The sequence below is a fragment of the Fundulus heteroclitus genome, chromosome 4 (assembly GCF_011125445.2).
Source record: "Fundulus heteroclitus isolate FHET01 chromosome 4, MU-UCD_Fhet_4.1, whole genome shotgun sequence".
Lineage (NCBI taxonomy): Eukaryota > Metazoa > Chordata > Actinopteri > Cyprinodontiformes > Fundulidae > Fundulus > Fundulus heteroclitus.
Genome location: NC_046364.1, coordinates 19093448 through 19116166, shown reverse-complemented (window position 1 = coordinate 19116166; position 22719 = coordinate 19093448). Strand labels below are relative to the sequence as shown.

The 22719-nt window shown below is 39.0% G+C and overlaps 1 protein-coding gene across 1 annotated transcript; it reads left to right on the top strand.

The window, feature by feature from the left end:
• The first annotated feature begins 5932 nt into the window (after positions 1-5932).
• On the top strand, positions 5933-22273 carry slc12a1 (solute carrier family 12 member 1). Its single transcript, XM_012877147.3, has 26 exons — positions 5933-6403; positions 7117-7257; positions 7482-7557; positions 8206-8301; positions 9971-10110; positions 10204-10314; positions 10412-10523; positions 10665-10792; positions 10893-10977; positions 11141-11298; positions 11765-11872; positions 11973-12096; positions 12918-13019; positions 13187-13342; positions 13434-13533; positions 13661-13772; positions 13951-14091; positions 14691-14797; positions 14900-14982; positions 17132-17257; positions 17818-17946; positions 20499-20610; positions 20738-20824; positions 20937-21072; positions 21198-21265; positions 21367-22273. Exons 1-26 carry the CDS (start codon positions 6146-6148, stop codon positions 21500-21502), a joined length of 3132 nt encoding a protein of 1043 aa, XP_012732601.2. The 5' UTR covers positions 5933-6145; the 3' UTR covers positions 21503-22273.
• Positions 22274-22719: the final 446 nt, after the last annotated feature.

The following is a 22719-nucleotide window of genomic DNA, read 5'->3' as shown; positions in this document are numbered from 1 at the left end:
ATGGCTTACAGATAAAGAAAATCCAAAATTCATTGTCTCAAAAAAATAGAATATCACTTTAGACCGATCAAAAAAAAAGGATGTTTTAAGCACAAATGGCAAGCTTCTGAAACATGTAAATTTCTAGGCATTCAATACTTGGTATTCTTGCATGAATTACTGCATCAATGCGCCGTGGCATAGTGGCCATTAGCCTGTGGCTCTATGTAGGTGTGATGGAAGCCCAGGTTGCTTTAATCGCTAACTTCAGGTCATCTGCTTTGTTGGGTCTGGTGTCCAGTTCCTTCTTAGCTCGGGTAAGATGCCAATAGCCCATGTCTAGTATTTGTCTGCGTATTAGCCTTTGAGGCACTGACAGTCCACTCCTTGTGAAGCTCCCCCAAATTACTGAAAGGATTTTGCATGACGATCCTGTAAAAGCTGCAGTTCACATTGTTGCTGGTGCTCCTTCTCCTACCTCACTTCATCCTTCCACTCAATTTTCTGTTAGGATGCTTGGATCCAGTTTGTTTTGACATTAATGCAAATTGCACAGTTCTTTAACTTGAATATTTAAAAAAAAAAATTGCTAATGACTATTTGCACACTATTCAACCTCTCAGGGAAGTTTTTGTCTGACACTTTGATGCAATTCCACAGTAATTTACATCATCTGTAAAGTGACTGCTAGCCGTGTTTTTGACTTGGACATTTAAACATTCAGACAGCATCACTTGCTAAGAACTATTTGTTTTTAGCTGCTCGGGAAGTGTTGTTGATGTGTTCAACTATTTGAACAGTGTGTCCTGTTTTGTGTCAGTGTGTTATGGGTGAATGAATCTGTGTGCACTTTAAGTCAGTGTCTCACCAAAATTTCATTATGGTGACACAATGACAGTAAAAAGATTCTTAAATCTTCAGAACTCTGTGAACAATCAGCTTCTTCACCTTTGTCCTTTTGTGGCTTCCCCTTCTTGTGAAGGGTGCCGATGACCGTCTTCTGGACATCTGCTGAGTCAGCAGTCTTCTCCATGATTGTGTTGCATAGGAACAAAGAGAGAGAGACCGTTTAAAGGCTCAGGAAAACTTTGCAGGTGTTTTGTCTTAATTAGCTGGTTAGGGTGTGACACCATGAGTTTCTAGTAATGAACCTTTTTCCACAGCATTATAATTTTATGAGAAAATGAATTTTTCATCAGCTGTAAGCCATCATCATCAAAATGAAAAAGAAACAAAGGATTGTAATACATCACTCTGTATGCAAGAGTGATGTATTACATTACAGTATTACTATTTAACATGAGTTGTACTTTCTGAGAAGACTGACAGAACTTTTGTACGTTTACGCAGTACTCTAATTTCTTTAGATGTACCTGTATACTCAAGGAAAACAGAAAGTCTCTGATTAGTAATTAAACATTCCTAGAAACAGTGAAGTAAAGTATTACTGAAAGAAACGACTTCAGTCACATTTATTTTAAAAGGATTGTTAGGGCTGCCAATAATTATACGACAAGAGATTTCTTTCTCTCTGACACTTGCGAATGTGGATTTCTTTCTCCACTCAATAAAAGTCCTGAAATTAAAAGCACATTTATGAAAAGATTATTCTACTTCAGGTAAGCACAAAATTAATTTAGGGCTTTTTACACATTTCTAACAGGGCTGCCAGTTACTGTCCCCAGCACTGTGTGATCTCTGGTGTAAGGATGGTCATTTTACGTCACTGTTTTACGTCAGGTCTCTAAATGTTTCTGCAATAAGGACAGAGCGGTAGTTTTCACCATGATCTTTACGAGACTAAAGGCTCAAAAGTCATAAAAGTGTGTGTTCTGTGAATTTACTGACAGTGTCGAAGAAAGCTGCTGGTTCAGTGCAGACAGAGATTCACACATGCAGCTGGAACAGGACACAGCACGAGCTCGAGGACCCGACTCATTCTCTGGTTCACCATGCACGCCCTCTTTAACATGCATCATTAGTCAGGAATGCAATTGTTATTGCACCATTATCTTTGTCACCTGTGTGACATCCTTATCTTTAAATTTTTCCCGCAGAAAAAAATTGTTTTTTTCCTCTACGGCTTCAGGCCTGAAGGAATGAAACAAGGGTTAATTAACTGTGAATCTCTTTCTTCTTCAATTTTTTTTGTATTAATTTAATTCAGTTCATAAGCACCCAATTCAGCCCAAAGGGAAATTTTATATCTACATGTTATTTGATATCTAACAAAGTTGGGAGGGAATTACAAAGTTATGTAGTGAATTACTTAAAAATATATATTTTTCATGAAACCAATTTATGAATTCTATGTTGGCTGGGGGAAAAAAATAAAACTTTCACTTTATACCACCTCTCCTTAACAAGATATATTGGACTTTTATCATTCCAGATAATTTATTTGATTATTTTACTGACAATTTACTTTGAAGACGACATTTTGAGACCATTTAAAAAACTCTTAAGACAAGGCTTTGTTAAAGTTTAACCCAGTTTTTTTCCAACCTTTTTGGCTTCCTGCTAAAAGCACCGTGTGGTTCAGGGTCACATTTAGATGCTTGAGTTGTAAAGAGCTCAACCAAATTGGGATTTCTTTCCGTCTGCAGTTTTCCCATGATTTTACAAAAGAAAAAGAAAAAAAATCAAATGAGTGATCACCTCACTGAAATTTCAAAGATAACCGAGCACTGAAGCATACTTTATCTTCTTATCGGTATATATTTACATACATATAGAAAAAACACACTGAGCAAGATTATCTGGATGTGTAATTGATTAGTAATGGTGGTTTAAAGGGTTTTAAAATAGTATTCATGGGAGTGTTTTAACTGTTATGAGACTGGATTTGTTTTAGGATGGTAACAGTTGGCTCCACTCTGCCCACGGATTAGCATCAGCCTCTTCGGCAAAGAATTTGGTTTTCCCCAAAACTCAATTAGTTACTTATTGCAGGTAAGATGGCGATTTCTACTGACCTTCTCCTCAAAATCTGACAGAGGTTAAAATGTTCATTCTGGCATTTTGCAGTGAAGTTGAGAAGCGTAAACATCATCCATTAAGGTGTTAAATTTAGAACTGCAATATTTTTTTACTCCACTAAATATCACAGATGGATTGAATATATTTCATCAATCAATCTTTATCTATATTTATATTTATATTTACATTTTTTATTTTTTATTTTTTTTGCAGGTTGAGCAAGGTATTACTTCTATTCATAACTACCTGTTTAATAGTGTTATTGATAACTAAAAATTATTTCCACTCATCACTAACTAAAACTATGAATGATCTGTTCTTTATTGACTGAATCAAACCAAGGACCGGCCCTTAGAGAGACAGAGCTGGTCCTGGACATTGCTTCACTGTTCTGCTGCAGACATGAACTGATATAAACTAGAACAGCTGAAGGATCATAGCTATTCATCTTGTATTGATTTCTTTTTGCCGCTTTGTTCTGTTGCACAGAAATAATTAAACCTCTGTCAGTGCTCCTGAGAGCTTCCATGCTTCTTATAACATAGCGCAGGTTGATGAGGTGGCAAAATAATGGACCTTAACTTAGCTTATTATCAGGCATTAGCTTTATTACTTGTGGTCTTCGGACCTCACAAGCTTTGTCCTTGATGTTTTTGTGATAAGGCCAGCTGATATAATAGGTATTTTATTACTTTAGTCATCAAAAGTTATGTGATATATCTAATTATAGATTTACCAAAGTTATTTTAAAAAATAGCAATTGGCGCTGATGTGCTGAAAGTGATTAGTTGACTGAATTGAGCAGAACTGTAGCCAATAAGCTTAACTTTTTATTTTGTTTTGTCCAACGAGAAAATAAGTCACTGGTTGCTAGGTGAAATGACTGGGAGCCAACTTAAAATCTTAAGTCGGTACAAACTTTTCTTGATCTAATGTGTGAACTTAACCCCTCTGGAGACCTGTGAGGATGGACCTATGCATGCTCACTGACTTTGGCATATCTTAATGTTTTATAATGGCCATTAATGATTAGAAAGCTGTTAAGCTTACTTATTTACTTTAAATTGATTCAAAATGGCAGTTTTCTATGAGCTAATACATATTGTTCTTGGATTTCCTGCTATGTGGTGTTTGTCCATTACTTTAAAATGAATATAAACGTTTTTTCACTAAAGACTTTGGATTGAACAGTTACAGAAAGTTTAATGTTCCGATATATGATGCCTTAAAATGACACCAGCCACCAGCTACGGCAGAGCAGGTCCAGTATAGATGGAGTGTATGATTTAATGTGCTGTGCAATATTTTCTCCTTTTACACGCAGTGGGGAACATTGGCTTAGAGATAAGCTATGGCATTTACCAAAACCTTCAACATTTTGGTGGCTTTCAATGTGCAGTGACTAAGATAACATGCCTCCTGAGAGTGGTGATGCCATTAGATGTCATTAGATGTTCCAAGAACAGACTTTATTGTGTTTTAATTGGAATTTGATTTGATAGACCAACAAAAAGTTGTTCATAATTGTGATCTATGCACGGCTGAAAATTAACACAACACATCACAATGAAGACTCATAACAAACAAAACAGCACCCCAAGAAACAGAGCGAGATTTGGTGAATCTGCAAAAGTTTTTCCTGCTTGACCTATTTTCTTAGTGTAGCCGCAAAATAGGCTCAAACTGTAACTGGACTGAAATTACACTGCGATTTTCTGGTCACGCTGACCACTCAAGGTGCTTCAGACCATTCACCCAATCACACACCGATCGGCTGGCAACTTCAGGTTAAGTGAACACTGACATGTGACAAGGGAAGCTGGAATCAAACCCACAACCTTCTGATTGCAAGAGGACTGCTCTACCCACTGGGCCACAGTTGCCTTAATGTTGCCAGAGCCTTACTGTCATCAATTTTATGAAAATGACCTGCAGTGATTTGATCGAGAAGATGAATGCTAGCAGTTGTGTTTAACCAGTTAGCTCATGCGGACATCTTTCTCTCTCCAGCATGACTCAGGCACTACCATGACTGCAGGGGACCGTTCCAGAGTTGTTTTAATGACGATGAGCCCTGCTGTACAGTTGTTTGTCCTCTTTCAGTCTATACATATAAACACGTGCTGGAGCGTGTTTCTTTTGTCAGCAAACAACACCGTCAAGGTCAGATTTCAAGCCATTAGTCTGGCTTTCACTGCACACATAAATCACCGTGGTGTATCAGTAATAAGGAAGTTTACCTGTTAAGAGGCCTTTTAATGGCTCTTTAGAAGTCATGTGAAGTGCCTCTGGCGTATTCCTGTAATTTGTGGTCTTACATTAACTCTCATTTTCCTCATGAATGTGGCCTTTTCTTCTGTGCTGGCTAACCCTCTAACTTTCTTCTCCCAGTATATCTGACAAAGAGAGTCATTAGAGACGTTTATTCAGGAAGTTATATAACTATTATGGACCCAACATCTTAGTGAATGTCAGGCTACTCCTCTTGACTTTATCTTATTTTTTTATTGATTATATTGGACATATATAGATAGAAATATCTGCTGTAAAAGGAAAAAAGTTTTCCCAAATTAGTCCAAATTTTAGTTCGCAACTGAAACCTTGTAACGTTTTTCGCAACCGTTGCAGTTTGCAGCGTGTTTCTAGTGGAAACCTCCATATGTTTATATTTCCTGGTGATTCATGCAAGGAGCCCGCGGATCTAAGAAAAATACTACTCACAGTGCCATAAAGTGCAGCCACAGAACAACATGTGCCATTCAGTATATAATATTAGTAATCAATTTTCCAGAACTCAGGCAATGAGCACCTTTATCTCTCTTTTGCCGTTTATGACTTTGGTTAATGATTAAGCAACGCCTTTATGTCCCCTAGGATGGAGGGCATATCTGACCCCCTTCGTTAAGTTCTCTGAGGGTTGATCCAAGGAGTTGACCAATAGCTGGCAGTCAGTGTATAACCATGAGTATAAAGGCAGGCCGTTGGGGGTTGGCAAGTTCATGCTCGAGAAACCCAACACCGCAGCGGAGATCTCTTTAAATCAAATCGATACTAAGTTTTTGCCTCTATACTCAAGGATCACTGATGCTCAAATCTGCACCTGTCGTTTAACCGCTGGCTGTCTGAAGACTGCCGTATTATTATTTTTTTTACACTGAAACCCTGAGAATCTTGTCCAGCATTACCAATGGAGAGATTGAAGTCTAACGGAGGGGGTCATGTCAACTCAGCTTTTGATCCCAACCTCGACGAGCCTCCGATCTATGAAGAGACTGAGTTCTCCAACGATGAGCACCGGACGGTCAGACCCTCGGTAATCAGTGCATTCGGTCACGATACTTTGGACCGAGTGCCCAACATCAACTTCTACCGTAACGCCGGCAGTGTGAGCGGTCACCGAGCTGTGAGGCCATCCCTGCAGGAGCTCCATGATGTTTTTCAGAAGGTCAGTGCATGTCTGTAAGAGTCATGATGCTTTAGATCAACTGTCCTTCTCTCCTGAAGTCTGTTTTCTCTTCTCGTCTCTCAAAAGTCTTGCTTTGAAAGTAACTCCCTTAGGACTTGTTAACTCAATTCATGTTCCTGAGAGACACGTATTACCCTCAGCATAGATCGAATGTTGCTCCTTCAATGATATGATATCGCCAAAGTCTTAGCATTTGTCGGCTAGCTCTTTATCTTAAACCTCATAAAATTAAACCAGAAAGCCATTAAAATGTTATTTCTGGAACTGAATGGAAATCAGTACACTTGACCCACTTTATTTACCATTTGTTTTTACTGCTGTTTATTTGGCCCTATTGCTAAAGACTTGAGCTCATGGGTCATTTAGGTTTATAGCTCTGGACAAGATAATCTTTTCTCAATGGCTATAAAAAATGGTGGATCTTTATGCAGATGCTCCAACGGCAATCGTGGAGCTTTGATCTTTGATATGATGTTAATTGGAACAGGCATGCTCAATCCAAATATGAGACTCAGGTCCAAGAGATCTTACAGATTTGACCAACAATCTTTAAGAGAGGGGAATGGAAAGATAAACTAATTTCCCATCAAGAAAAGACAGAAAACAGGAGTGACTGTGAATGTGTCTGTTAGAGATGAGGTGGATTTTCAAAGACATTTGTTTATTCTTTTATGTCTGTTTTCCCTTTAAAGAATGGAAGGATTTCTGTGCCCGAAACGGTGACAGACAATGATGAAGGGAGCGAAGGGACTCCCTCTGATGATCTGGAGTCTGCCGCTCCGAGCGATGCCAAAGATGGGGGAATAAAGTTTGGTTGGATACGAGGAGTTCTGGTGAGTTTTACTCCCTGAAAAGTTCCACTCTAAGTAACATAGGTCTATGTAAAAGGGTCTTGGTATGTTTTTACAATGCATTGGCATCTTACAAACTAGAATCTGGAGCATTAGCTTGGGAATATGTTTGTGATTACAGGATGTGCAACAGAAAAAAATTATTTATGGCTGAAATGGGAAAAGATTTTACAAACTCTTGATCTATGTATTGCTGTATTTCACAGGTAAGATGTATGTTAAACATCTGGGGTGTCATGCTCTTCATCCGTCTCTCATGGGTGTTTGGTCAGGCAGGCTGGGGTGAGTCAAAAGTATATTCTCTAATGTGCTGGAACACTAATAAATACTCTTTACAGCATTACAAAATACGCATAACATTCACTTGTATTTGTCTTTTATGACTAATGGCTTTCAAGTAACAGCTTTAGCATTTTTGAAGGAATTTTATCAGACATTTTTTACACAATTTGGAGTAAATTAAAAGCCGGATTTGTGTTTCCTGGTATGACAGTATTATTTTCAGGCTCATAGGGTTGTCCATGGAAAGATTATACACATCGCCTCAGGACAACCAATGGCATAGTTAATTATAACCGAAGAATTACACATTTTAAAACTGAAATGGAGTTATGTTGGAGTTATTTATTTTCATTGTCCTTTCTGAGCTCCACTGCACAGGTTCTTGTAATCGGCAAACTTTATTCAACGTGTGTGCCTGACTGAGAAATAGTTCCCTAAGACTGTAATGAATGTTTAAGGAACTTTTTATCAATACAATTGATTAGGCTAAAGGGTTTAAAGGCAATGAAAATTATGAAACAGACATTTTAAGCTCCAACAGAACCGGATCTTTTTTTTTATTTATCTATGAGATGTTTAGATAACCTGAACATATTGGATGAGTTACAATTCATCCTGATATCAAACTGTAACGTGTTTACATTTCAGGTCTGGGAATCGTGGTCATCGCTCTCAGCTGTGTGGTCACCACCATCACAGGCCTCTCCATGTCCGCCATTTGCACTAATGGAGTTGTCAGAGGAGGTAGGTCACCGAATCCGCCGCCATACTTCATATTTAGAGAGCCACCCTGACGGGATAATTGAGCCCAGTTATTGACTAACCTTCCATGCTGGTATTTTATTCATACCTTAGCACTGCTACCGATGCCAGCAAGTAAAATGTTATTTATAAGTATTCTCTGAGATAAGGCAGAGGATGTGTCTCAGTGACACAAAATCTTTGACTAGGAGAATAAAGGGACCAGAAGGACAGTGTTTTGCAGATAAAGTCACAAAGCCCTGAGACTGCACCTGAATGTCACCTTTCCGAGCCTCATTCCCTCTTTTACAGCCCTGCACTGACATAAAAATCCATCAATCAGTGATGTGGTGATTAATCATCCACTACAGATATCGGTCTTGAGACGTACCCTGACAACGTGGTACTTTCGTGCCTGTGGCAAAATACGGCTTGCGATTCTGTTTCAGATAACCTCACCAGTCCGAAGCTTTCACTGAAAGATCACAGAGAGTGTTTAAAAAAGCGTCAGTAACACAGAGACCATGCGTAAAACAAAGAGGCTGCTGGTCATCTGACACATTCCTGATTTTAAATGTACAATCTCACCTAAAATTATTCAATGCTGACTGCAAATTAAGTTTATCGACAAAGCATACAAACTACCAGCTGCTCTCCATTAAATTCAAACAAGAACAATTTAAAAAGTTCAGCAGAGCTAACATTACAAAAGTGTTCTCCTGTTTTACCACAAGATGCCCCACAAGATGCAAATAATGCCATTTCAAAACTAGTGGGCTCTTTTGGCTATTAGAACATCTTTAGGAATTAGTAGAACACTCTTTTACTGTGATTATCTGCTGGAGACATTATTCATAGCCATAGATCAGCTTTTGGCAGCAACCCTAAGGAATCTTAGCCCACTCGTCCTTTGCTAAGGCCTCCAGATCATTAATATTGTTGGGTTTGTGTCCTGCAGCCTCCTTTTTCAAAGCCTGGGAGAGATTCAGTCAGAGTTAGTCCAATTAGTTTACAAATAAATCTACATTATTCTCTCTAAGATGTGTCAGTAGCATTCTATGGTGAAAAAAGCAAATGTAGCAGCCTCTGTTAGACCTTCTCATAATCCTCCATAAAGGATGTTTCTCCTCAGATTAAAAAACAATCACAATCAATGTATGCATTTTAAAGGTGACGCTAACAGAAGTCTTATATTTCCACTGTTGATGGAGCTAATGAGTTCAATTCCTTGTTTAAAGTTCCTCAGTGGAATCTGCTGAAAATGAACTTTGTGGCATTATTGTGATACCCACACATTATTATAAGAGCTAACAAGATGTGTGTTTTTCACTACCGCATTTTTAATTTTGTTTTGTAAACATTGTTTCTTTTTTGCTCCTACAGAAGAATCTGAGCAAGTTTTCCCCCCCCCCCCCTATTTTCACAAGTGCATTATTTAATAAATCTGTTTGGTTGTATGTTTTTTATTTTTAGTATCATACACTTGACATGTGAAATCATTCTATTGCATTATCTTTTTTTATCCTTAGCTTTAAAACAAGACTGGACATGGCAGAGCAGCCGTTTCTAAGATAAACTTTCTAGTGTTTTGTATTGAAATTGCATGTGCCTGATGAAACTATAACTTACTCAAACTAAAATGGAATCTTTTTGAATGATTTTGTCCCATCAGGAGGAGCTTACTACATGATATCGCGCAGTTTGGGACCAGAGTTTGGAGGCTCGATCGGTCTCATATTCGCCTTCGCCAATGCAGTGGCTGTGGCCATGTATGTGGTGGGCTTTGCAGAGACTGTGGTGGATTTGCTGAAGGTGTGTGATTGTCTAGATGAGTGCTGAAGAAGCTCTCCAATTCCAAGATTTCTGAATCCTTATATATCTCATTTGTCCATGTGTTGCACTCAGGAATATGCCACTCTGATGGTGGATGAAATAAATGACATCAGGATCATTGGCTGCATTACGGTGGTGTTGCTCCTTGGCATATCGGTGGCTGGAATGGAATGGGAGGCAAAGGTGAGGCGCTAACACTGTGCTCATTGTCGTTACTTAGGATATGTTGCGGTAAAGGAAGCAAACTTAACTCAATCCTTTGCGCCTCTTTCTCCCACAGGCTCAAATTGTTCTGCTGGTGATCTTGCTGGTGGCCATAGTGAACGTGTTTGTAGGAACAGCCCTTCCTCCAACTGCAGACAAGAAATCAAAGGGCTTTTTTGGCTATAACAGTAAGATCCACTACCTTCATCTGCCCCCCCCCCCCCCCCATCTTATCACAGAAAAAGCAAAGTGAATTTATCGGCAAAAGTTTTAAACTAATTCTCTTATTTTCCAAATATCTTTCCCTCACTTTTCTTTTTTTCAAACAGCAAAAATCTTTATGGAGAATTTTACACCAGACTTTAGGAATGGCGAAACATTTTTCTCTGTGTTTGCTGTCTTTTTCCCCGCGGCAACCGGTATCCTGGCTGGAGCAAACATCTCTGGAGACTTGCGGGTAACTTTTGAATACATATTTTGTTCAGAGGCCAACGTTTTTAAGTTTGTTTGGTTTTTTTCCCCACACACTCATACATATACTGGATGTTATTTGACAGGATGCCCAGGCTGCTATACCCAAAGGTACATTGCTGGCCATCCTGATCACGGGTGTCACCTACCTCGCCGTGGCCCTTTGCGTCTGTAAGCGAGCTGCAGTCTTTCTTCCTATCTCAAACAGTAACTTATAGAGAAACATTTCTTTCAGTTTTGTTAACAAATTGTGATTTACTTGATATAAGAATCAAAAAAGGGTCCCATGAAAAACTCCTGAGCAAAACATCTGTCCTGGTTTTTTATTGCTCAGCTGGTACCGTTGTCCGAGATGCCACAGGAAACACAACCGACCTGGCTTTTCCCGAGCTACCTTGTAATGGCTCAGCTGCAGTTGCCTGTGAACTCGGCTACGATTTCTCTTCCTGCGCAACAGAAAAATGCAATTTTGGCTTGATGAACAATTTCCAGGTAGGAAATCTTTACAACTCATTGGTATAGCAGTGATTCTTGCATGGATGATTCTCTGGGCAAGTTCCCCCTCTTTATATTTAAAATAGCTTGTTTTTGTGCCCTCACAAATGAAACAAAGGTGTAATAAATCTTAAACCGGGTTTTAGGACAATCCATTGAAAGTTTGACATGTCTGAAGATTTTAGATAACTAACGAGTCTTTTGGAATATAGTTGAGTCACAAGTTGTGAAACAGGCTCCTTCTAAGGAATCGTCCCAAATTGACCGGACATTGAAACAAGTCATAGAAGGGTTGTTTGTGGCACGACTGAATGGGAAAGTTTTTATTTTGTTTTCAAGGGCAAGCGCCTTCACACAACAGAAGGGTGCCCTTGACGAGCGGCCATATCCAAAATGACTATTGAATCTATTGAAGACTCTTTTGTTCATCTCCAATGTGCTCTTATTATCCCCCCTGACTTAGGTAATGACCATGGTGTCTGGATTCGGTCCCCTCATCACTGCTGGAACCTTCTCAGCCACACTTTCGTCTGCCCTGGCCTCTCTTGTTAGTGCTCCTAAAGTCTTCCAGGTTGGTAACTTTGCTTTTTGTTTTTTTTAATACACCACAATAAAAAAAAGGCAGTTGTGTTGCCGTCAGTGTCTCTAATTAAAGTTCTGTCTCGGCTCAGGCTCTGTGTAAAGACAACCTCTACAAGGCTCTGCACTTCTTTGCCAAAGGACACGGAAAGAACAACGAGCCAATCCGCGGCTACGTCCTCACGTTCATTATTTCCGTGGCCTTCATTCTCATTGGTCAGTAAAAGGGTCTGTCATTGCTGAAACATCTTAACATACATTTCTTGGTGTCATACAACTTCCACGATTTTGGCAGACCAGGGGAAATCCCATAATAAGCAATATTGTTTGTAACAATCCAATCGTGCATTCAAGCACAGGACAGGGAGGTAAAACATCTCCAAAGCTCATTGGCTCAAATCCGCAGCAAACATTTCACTCTGGGGTGATGCTCCTGCAATTTTATTTTTAATTTATTTACAGTATCTTTACCAGCAGGAGTCCCAATAAATCTGGAGAGCATTACATTATTGCAAACCTTAAGTAAAAAAATATATATATTGTAAATGAAAGAACAGTTTTATTCAATTTAACAAACCCAAATAGCTGTATTGAATTTAGCTCCGGTTTCTTAGATCATTCAGCTAAAAAACACAAAACATAAACTAAGATCTGTTATCGTTTTAGTTTCACAAGCACATAGACTTTATTACAGTAAACAAACATAAAATCTTTGCTTGGCTGTTAACCTAGCCCAATCTCAATGTGTGCACAGAAACAGCTTGAATAAACTCTTCTTCACACACTATTGGCATTTTTTTTTTTTTGTCAGACTAAGTATGAGTTTGTATAGAAAATACCAGCAGATCATTTATCTTAGCATTAGAGCAGCTATTGTGGTGAGCTTCACAGATATGTCTTTGTTATGAAGGAAAATCGACCTCCAGTTGGGGATCTCTTGGTTCCATATCTGTCTTGTCACTATGTCAGAAACACACCTTGTTTCATGTCACAGGCTCCTGAACGTAGATTTTGAGATTTAGTCTCTCTTTTTCTAGGTGATCTCAACGCCATCGCGCCGATCATCTCAAACTTCTTCCTGGCATCTTATGCTCTCATCAATTTCTCTTGTTTCCATGCTTCCTACGCCAAGTCTCCAGGTGAGTTTAACACTTTTTTTAATATGATGTTTATGAGTTTATTCCCAGGTATTTGGACATATTTGATTGTTTATATAGTAAACCACACAGAGACAAAGAGGGAAAAAAAACTGGCATGGCATGAAATAAGTTTGAACAGCAAGCATCTTCTGCGGTGCTCTTCCCAGGCTGGAGACCTGCGTACAAATACTACAACATGTGGCTGTCTCTGTTGGGAGCCCTGCTCTGCTGCGTGGTTATGTTTGTCATCAACTGGTGGGCCGCTCTGCTCACATACGGCATTGAAATCCTCCTCTACATCTACGTCACAGTCAAGAAGCCGGGTGAGCTTGTTTACACGCTTGGAAGCGCGTCGGGTGTTGTTGTTGAATATTAGAGGAAGGAACCCTCTGACGACCCTAAAACTGTCTGCAGACGTGAACTGGGGATCGTCCACACAGGCGGTGACCTTTGTGAGTGCCGTCAGCAATGCTTTATCTCTAAGTGGTGTGGAAGACCATGTCAAGAACTTCAGGTAAAATTGGCTCTTTGTTTTTGAACAAATGTGCCTCATAAAGTGCCGGGTGATATAACATTAAAAGCAGGAAAATGTCATGACGAGCTGCAGAATAACCGTGACACCCTCCTGTTTTCTTGCTCAGGCCTCAGATCTTGGCTCTAACCGGGTCGGTGCGGGCCAGGCCAGCTCTCCTAGATCTGGCTCACTCCATCACCAAAAACTATGGACTCTGTTTCAGCTGTGAGGTTTTTGTGGTAGGTTATGTTGTAATCTATTATTTATAAAAGCCCTATAATAAAGCTTGAGATCTGATTAACTCTATGGACCTCAGAGACTTAAATCTGGCACTTGATGTGTGTTCTGAAAGAAGTGTGGCCGAAAGGTACGTGCTCAAAATATTCATTCAAACTCTACTTCTTTTTACTGCTTCAGGGCCAGAGATCCGAGGTCTTGCAGGAGATGACCAGTGGGATGGAGAAGAATCAGCTGTGGCTCAATAAGACCAAACGCAGAGCCTTTTATGCTGCCGTGGCCTGCGACAGTTTCAGGAAAGGTGCAGAGAGTCTGCTGCAGGTCAGTGTGGACGTCATTTTCACAGCATGACAGCAAAAAAAAAACCCCAAAAAAAACAGATGTTCCCTGGGACAAATGGGCAACCTGTGGGATCTTATCACAGGGACGTGGCAGATTTGCAGAAGCTCGTATCCCTCTTTTTTTTTTTTTACTGCCTATGCATTACTTTGTAATGACCCGTCTTGAGAAACTTGTCAGGACATTGGAACAGCAGGTAAAAAGAGGAGGGAGTTAATGAGAAGCAGTGAAACAGTCTTATGGCCCTGACTATCACAGTCTGGGGATAAGACCGCTGCTCATTGTCAGGGCTGCTCATTTGAAACAGCACAGAAGATTAAAAGCTATAATTGATTAACTCTGCCGTGGACGAGCCTCTGCGGGCAAAGAGATATCCGCTGGCTTCTCTCGTCATAACTCCTGGCTGTAAAACGGAGACACGGCCTTCTTGTGTACAGGACATTTTCAAAGTTTTACACATTGTTCTAAGTCCGTCATCGGGCTATCTTATTGCGACATAACAAGGTGTCTGCGCTGCTGCAGTTATCGGCTCGTCTTGAGAGGAGGTTTTTATGAAGGGTTTTTGTTTCCTTTGCTCGCAGGCTTCTGGTCTTGGCCGCATGAGGCCTAACACGTTAATGATCGGCTTCAAGAGGGACTGGAGAACGGCAGGAACAGAAGCAGTGCAGAGTTACGTGGGTATACTGCAGTACGTATCCCCAGATGAACATGCCAACACGCTAAAAAGCATTTCAAAACATTTCAAACATATGTGCGTGATAACCTGATGCACTGTACCTCCTTCTGGCAGTGATGCGTTTGACTTTGAGTATGGGACAGTGGTGCTGAGGATGAGCCAGGGTCTGGATGTGTCGCATCTTGTCGAGGCAGAAGGTCAGTACGGCGTCTCCTGCTTGGTTCATTGCACAGAATTTCCTTCACCTGTGTTTCAATATTCAGGTTTATGAGCAAACATTGACCAATAATATGATACCGGTTGTACCATCCAGGATTGTGGATTTCTTGCATAGACAAAAGTTATACAAACAGGCGTGCAGGTAAAACTACCTGTGCGCGTTTCACATTGGAAACTACAATGACGTGCTTTAAACCGCATTTCACTATCAACACTATCTAAATACTGAATTTGTTCGACCACCAAGCAAGCCCATATTTGCTGTGCAGCTCCTCCCCAGAACCCAATACGAGAAAAAAATAGTTTTCAACATAATGTGAATTCCAGCAAGGATAATAGAAAGGGAAGTTATGCACACCTATTAGAAAATAATATATTTTTATGCATCAAAGAAAACAAAATGTACACGGAGTGATTCTTTTTTCAAGGATGGTAAATAATGACGTGAAGCTAAAGGAATCATAATGCAGGAAAAAAAAATTAAAAGGGTTGTTGTGAGAGGGACAAACCTTTTGTTGTTTATGAATGCCTTTAATGCCTATTGTTGCTGCTGGTGAAGATTCTCAGTCATCCAGGTCATGGTCATTCCAAAAAAAGTAAAGAACAAAGCAACTGGACTTGTTTTTCGTAATTGACGATGTTTTGCTTCCTCTCCAGGAAGCTTTCTTAATTTTTTTGAATTGAGAAAGCTTCTTGGAGAGGAAGAAAACCGTCTTCAACTACGAAAAACAAGTCCAGTTGCTTTGTTTTTGCTTTTTTTGGAATGCCTATTGTTGCTCTTTGATTCATCAAAAAAACACTTCAAGGGCGAAGGAAGTTTTGTGCCTATGGAAGAAGGGAAAAATGTCGTTTTGGATCACATACATGGTTGATTTTTGTTTAAGGCAGAAAAGATCAACTAAAACAAGAGCAAGATGAAAGTCCATAGTAACCTTAAAGAAATGTAACTCTTTGACCTGAATCCTGTAGCTTGTTTTTTTAGTATATTTAGGTAAATAATCTGATAAGAGCTGTGGTCATAGAACTTTGATCTGCAGATTACAGAACATTTATAGTGGTAGGTCTGTTTCAGATCAAATAAATTACTTGCAATGGTGCCATAAAACAATCTTTGTTCAAGTGCACAGAAATTTCCGTTTGGCAACATACATACAATAATCTGTCACCAATCACAATCAAAACTTAGTCAGGAAACTGTTGTAAGATTTTAAAAAATGATTACTTCATAGGGACTATCAGATGACCCAACATGTAAAAAAAAAAAAAGAAAAGTTGTTTGTTTTTATCTTGTTTTTACAAAAACTTACAAAACAAAAGTGGGTACATTCAGTCTGGAAAATGGAAGAATTTTAGTAACAATTCCTGAAGATTGATTTTACAACACGATCAAACATAATTAGATAATTATCTCATTTTAAACTTGCAAAATAACTGATAAACTGGTTTTAAGGTGCCACGGTTTAATTTTTTTTTAAATGTTATAAGATACATAAATGTACAAAGGAGAGCTGCTGCTATGTGCTTTTATAGTCTGTTACATATATCCCCGGTCCACCAGTATTTTGGTCAATCAGTGACATATAAGCAGTTCTGCCAATTCAGTTATTGTAGTATTATATGGCTTTTCTCTTTTTAATTTCCTGGAAAACAGTAAATGCTCAGATACATATTAACTTTACATCCTGTAAAATGCTTTGTCAAAGCTCTTCATTTTAGCTGACCTGATGCCGAATGATAGACAAGTAGTCCTGATTAAGCCACTGCTACATCAACCAGTTCAGACTTTCCTTTTTCCCCATCATAAACAAATATTGTCAAAATATTGGGAAAATCATCTGTATGGCTTGTTTTATTGGGCAATCTTATTATCTACTGATTCAAATCTTAAAAGTAGAGCGTAACAAGAAATAGAAACAGAAAGCAGAAAGTGCAATATTTGTGGCTAAAACCAACTAGAATGGAAGCATAATAGAGTTCAAATAGGACAGTACCAACAAGCAGCAGCTGATAAATGCACTAAGACGCAAAATCTAAAGAGAAATGTACCTTGTTTCTTTCCCTCCTGAATAATTCTGACTGATAAAAGTACTCTGTGCATCTGATTAGCTATCTGATTGCACTTTTCAGAGGAAATGCTGAAGGCAGCGAAGGAGCAGCAAATCCTGGATGGTGAGATGATGCCGAATGGAGGGAAAGCAAGGGGACTCTTCAGGAAGTCCAGGAATTCATCTCAGCAAGTTCTCACAACCAGAGGTATCTACCTGCAGATGTTCATCGTCATATTTAAAGCGGAGGTGTCACCAGTTGAGGATTTATAGATGCGTGAAAACCTTTCCTGCACACATTCCCACGGAACTGAAGAATTAAAAATAAAAAAACATAACATTTATTAAATGAAGTCAATGACTCACATGTTTTTTTTCTTTGGAACTTTTCCCCACTCTCCCATTGAGGTGTAATTGAATCAGCTGCTCCTACTAAAGACGATTCTGTGGGTGTAATCCAATAATATGCTCCCATTTGTTCCACTTTGAGGAGCATCTCTTAATAGCAGACTTTAGATCCAGACAGGAGAGGGTCCCTGCAGCCGCCCAATCTATCAATCTCTGTCACTGCATCACACACAGTCTATAGCTTCGTCCTGCCAAGACAGTGAAGCTCGTTAGTATACCTTCTACATCCTCCTGAGGGATGCTTGTGTCGGTCTATTAATGCAGTCCACCTCAGATGTCCCGCTGTTCCCATCCAAGTTAACTATCCACACACCCTTACATCTACTGAGGCTAATTTCCGCTGTCTTTTTCCTCTCTCAGTGTCAGTGTGCGGGCCCCCGCCTCCGCAGGTTGCCAAAATGAACGAGAGGCTAGTGGAGGCCAGCGCTCAGTTTAAGAAGAAACAGCCCAAAGGCACCACTGATGTGTGGTGGCTGTTTGACGATGGAGGTAGGTGTCAGCGCCCCGGGAAAGCCTTCTGGCCGGTTCCTTTACTCACAGAGTGTGGCGGATTCATTAGCAGAGACACATCAGATCCATCCTGGAAACAAAGGCAGCCAAAAAAGGCTGAAAATGTAATGGTTAGTCAATAAAATGAAACAAAAAAAAAACATAACAAAGAACTGCAGGAAAAGGCTTTCAATCCAACAGAGTTGGCAATTATTACAACATTACTACAATGAAGAAAAAGTGTCTAGTTGATGACAGATTAATGCAATAATCTCAATGGGGTGCTTTTGTTTCAGCAGTTTTTACTTTTCTGCCATCTATCTCTTTGTATTTTTGGCTAAATGCAATTTCAGCCATTAACCATAATTCCAAGCCTTCAACTCTATGTTTTTTTAAGGAGTAGGGTGCCCATTTAATTATGTGAAGTAAGAGGAGGGCAACTTTTTTCAGTAAAAAGATGACTCAAAGTGTCATCTCTTTTTTAAGGAGCTAACTTGGGAACAATCAATAACTTTTTAGATAATGTGCTCAAAAAAGTATTGAAATACTTTCTAAGATTTAATGATACAATAACTAGTGCAATGTCTAGTTTGAAGTGTTCTTAATTATAACATTTGGGATTATTGTTAAACATTGTTTATCAGCATAAGAAAGTAAAAACTATTAATTTTTATTTAAAAGGTTTTAACATCACAAATATTATATTACAGTTTGATGCATGCTAGTGTATTTTGTATGGTGTAACTTTCAGTTCCCCCTCAAAAAATATCAAATGAATAGATTGTCACAGGGATATGAATGAAAAAAAGACAAAACACCGTAACGTCTAGTTCTGTGGTTCTCAAATTGTGGCACAAGGACCAGTGGTAATACTTTGGCACTTTGACGTTTGGCTCAGTGTTTACAGTGTGAACATAAAGCTATTCAGCAGTAACGTAGAGCTGATAAAGCCCAGTCATTCAAATGGAACTAAATTACTACCTTTTAAGCACAAACCAGTTTTGTCTCTTGCTCGCCCTTAATTAATGTATAATAAATACTTATGATTGAGTTATAAAGTCCTAACAGATTAATTAATAACATATCTACAAAGTATTTATTAGCCATCTATAAGGGGAGCCTTACTGGATTGGGGTAACATATTCTACCCATTAAAATGAAGGGCATGTTGTAAAAACCTTTTTTGTATAACAAACTAAAGCAGAAGCAAGAAAGTGAGAGCAAGTTTGACAATTGTAATCAGTGACCTTATAAACTTATATTAGCAGTAAAAACTAATGCAACCAAACACTTAGGGGACATTTTCAAAAATAAAAGTAGTGTGACTGAAGGATTTAATGACATACCAACGCCAGAAATGCAAATAAACTGTTATCCTCCGTACTTCAAACACTTGATAAGATAAGATAAATTGGTACCACTTTACTGTAAGACTATCCTTATAGATGGCTCATAAATAGTTTATTGATATGTAATTAATTAATCTGTAAACACTTTATAACTCATTCATAAGTGTTTATTACGCATTAAGTAAGCACGCATAAGAGACCAAACTGACTGGTTTGTGCTTAAAAGGTAGTAACTTAGTCTGAAATGTTTAATCTAAGCAACTCTACATGAAATATATAGTTGAACAGATTAGGCTCAATATTTTGGCAAGAAATTTGTCAGTTTTGTCTCTTGCTCGCCCTTAATTAATGTATAATAAATACTTATGATTGAGTTATAAAGTCCTTACAGATTAATTAATTAATTAATAACATATCTACAAAGTATTTATTAGCCATCTATAAGGGGAGCCTTACTGGATTGGGGTAATCCTAGGAAACAGGAATTGGGATTCAGCTTTAATCCTTTGATTCTTGGAGGCAAAGAGGAGATGAAGAGAATAAAAATCCCCTCAGGTGTTTTTATGCTCTTCAAACATTTTGAATGGACAAAGTGGAAAAAGTCACATGCTTGACAACGTTTTAAAGTGTAAAGTCCTACAATTGTCAGGTTTTGTGCGTTGGTTTGTGGACCAAACAGCAAACGAGAGCTCGAGAGATGCATGTTGAAGTGAAGAGGAGGATTTAATGAGAACAAACTAACAAAACCGTACTGGCAGGGCAGACAACGCCACGAACCGGAAAACACAGGGAGGTTAACGGAGGACTTGACCGCTAGTCAGGGGAGACAGGTGGCTTTAAATAGAGCGGAAGAACAAAGGAGAAATCAGGAGAGCAGGTGGAAGCAATTAGGGAGGCAATTAAGTGATTGGCTGAAGGAGAGAGAGAGTGCAAAGAAAAGCCAGAGGCAAAGAGGAAACACAGGACTAAAAAGTACAAAAAAAACCTCAAAGAATAAACAGACTCTTTTTAAGTGAACAAGGATCTAACAGAAATCTGAATAACCCAATTAAATACATAATAAACAGGACAGTAACAAAATGAATAAACTTAAATAACAACACTAAAAGAGTACTAGGTGTACAATCCCCAGGAACCACAACTAATGCTAAATCAAACACCTGGGGATTGTGACAATAATTGACTTCTCTCTGCTTCTCTCAGGTCTTACACTGCTGCTCCCCTACATCCTCAGCACCAGGAAGAAGTGGAAGGACTCCAAACTAAGGATCTTCGTTGCAGGGCAGCCTGGACGGACCGAGATAGACAAACAGGAGTGAGTGAACAAATTCATGCCGCAGTATCAGTTGCCGTGGCTTGTCATGCGAACGATACGACACCAAAAAGTAACTGCACGCATCTGAATAAAGCTGAATCTGCGTGTGCGCTGACTTGACTTGCAGGATGAGGTCTCTGTTACACAAATTCCGAATTACATGCAGCGACATCACTGTCATTGATGACATCCACGTCAGACCCAACGACAACAGGTAAACAGCCCGGTATCAGGGACAGATGACGCAGCGGTTACAGTCAAGTCCAATCAGTAGTGATCCGCACATCTTAAAAGTCAGCTCACCCTCTCATATGCCGTTTCTCCAGCATAAAGAAACTAGAAGACATGATTGAGCCTTTCCGTCTACATGAGGGATCTAAAGGCAGGGATCAGGCAGAAGGAATGCAGAAGGAATATCCCTGGAAAATCACTGACGCAGAACTCAGTACCTTTGAAGAGAAGGTGGGGAATAACTTCCAATGCCATGAAAGAACTTCAAACGGTTCTTTAATGGCAATTCAATTGCAATTCAAAAAAAATATATACATATATATATATATATATATACATATCCTGCTCTTTTTCAGACCAACCTCCAGATACGACTAAATGAGCTCCTTCAAGAACACTCCAAATCGGCTAATCTGATTGTTTTGTAAGTACAAGCAGCGGACAATATTCGACCACCTGAGGTGCTGGTGCCGGATCGTTTGTCTGACTGTATGTTTTTTTTTCTGTATTGTTAACCCTCTGCAGGAGCTTGCCTATCGCTCGTAAGGGATCCATCTCAGACTTTCTCTACATGGCCTGGCTGGAAGTCTTGACAAAGGACCTCCCACCCATTATGCTCATCAGAGGCAACCACAAGAGCGTTCTCACTTTCTATTCTTGAGCATCTCGAAGGCCAAAAACCAAAGAACAATGTAGCTGGATGGGAACTATGTTCATAAAGGGTACAGGAACATGAGCGAGACAGTCTTCCAGACCCGCATCAGTCACACATTCACACTCCGATTATCAATTTTAGAAAATAAAGACCGAAAACACATAACATCATTAACAGAAAACAGAAAAAAGGATTTAGAGGAGGTGCTTTAAATAATAGGACATAAACTGCTTTATGAAGATTTGAAGCACCTTGAAGTTCAGCATCATTATCGGCAATGGATGATGCTACAGACAGCTTTTTTAGCATTACGTTGCTGTGCAGCTACTAGGAAATGCTGCAGATTTCTATTATAGAAGAGAGACAGGACCAGCGGGCACATGATGATGCTGCAGTGGTAAGACCGAGGTACTGTGATTGTAATATAAATGTAAATAGAATACTGGAGTGGATGTTTTTTAGGCTATGATTCTGCTCAAGTCAATATTAGTATCACTGTAGTAATACTGGTTTAATTGTTTTTTTGGGGGTTTTTTTTGTAAACATTCCTAAAGTTTAAAGTACTGGAAACACCATATCGCATATTGTTTGCTCATTCTACCTAATGTTGCTTAAATGTTTTAATTTTAGTACCACAACACTTTTTTGCTTGAAGACAACTGAGTGATTCCAAACACTATTACATTTTTCTTTTTTGTATTTTACTTAACATTTTGTGATTATATTTAACTAAATGAGCCATTTGAAATAAAATAATTAAAACCTTTTGATCACTTCTGGCTTGTGTTTTGTACTTGTGTTTTTTTTTAAGAGTCATGTATCAAAAGTATGCAGGTTATTTAAAACTTTTCCAGATGAATGAAGCTGTAGAGGATGTGAAAGGTTTGAGGATCGGTCTGACTCTTAGCAGGAGCTCCTGCTCTTTACGGCATGAATTACCACTGAATGATTTAGATTAAAGCATGTGGAATGGCCCAGTCAAAGTACAGTTCTAAACTGAGTAGAGAATCTGTAGCAAGATTTGAAATTTGATGTTCGCAAACAGTCGTCGTCAAATCTGACTGATCAGATAAAAAATTGCAACAAGTCCTGTGTGGACATGCCGGAAAAGACTTGGAGATGGAACTGAGAGAAAGAACATATCCATGATTAAAGGACTAATGTCTCAGCAGGATCTTGAAAAAATAATATATAATACATGGATTTATTTTAAGTCAACTTGG

Coding starts and splice junctions, on each gene's coding strand:
- slc12a1 (XM_012877147.3), top strand. CDS start 6,146: ATGGAGAGATTGAAGTCTAACGGAGGGGGTCATGTCAACTCAGCTTTT. Junction 10,111..10,203: donor CTGTGGTGGATTTGCTGAAG/GTGTGTGATTGT, acceptor TGTTGCACTCAG/GAATATGCCACTCTGATGGT. Junction 11,873..11,972: donor GTGCTCCTAAAGTCTTCCAG/GTTGGTAACTTT, acceptor GTCTCGGCTCAG/GCTCTGTGTAAAGACAACCT.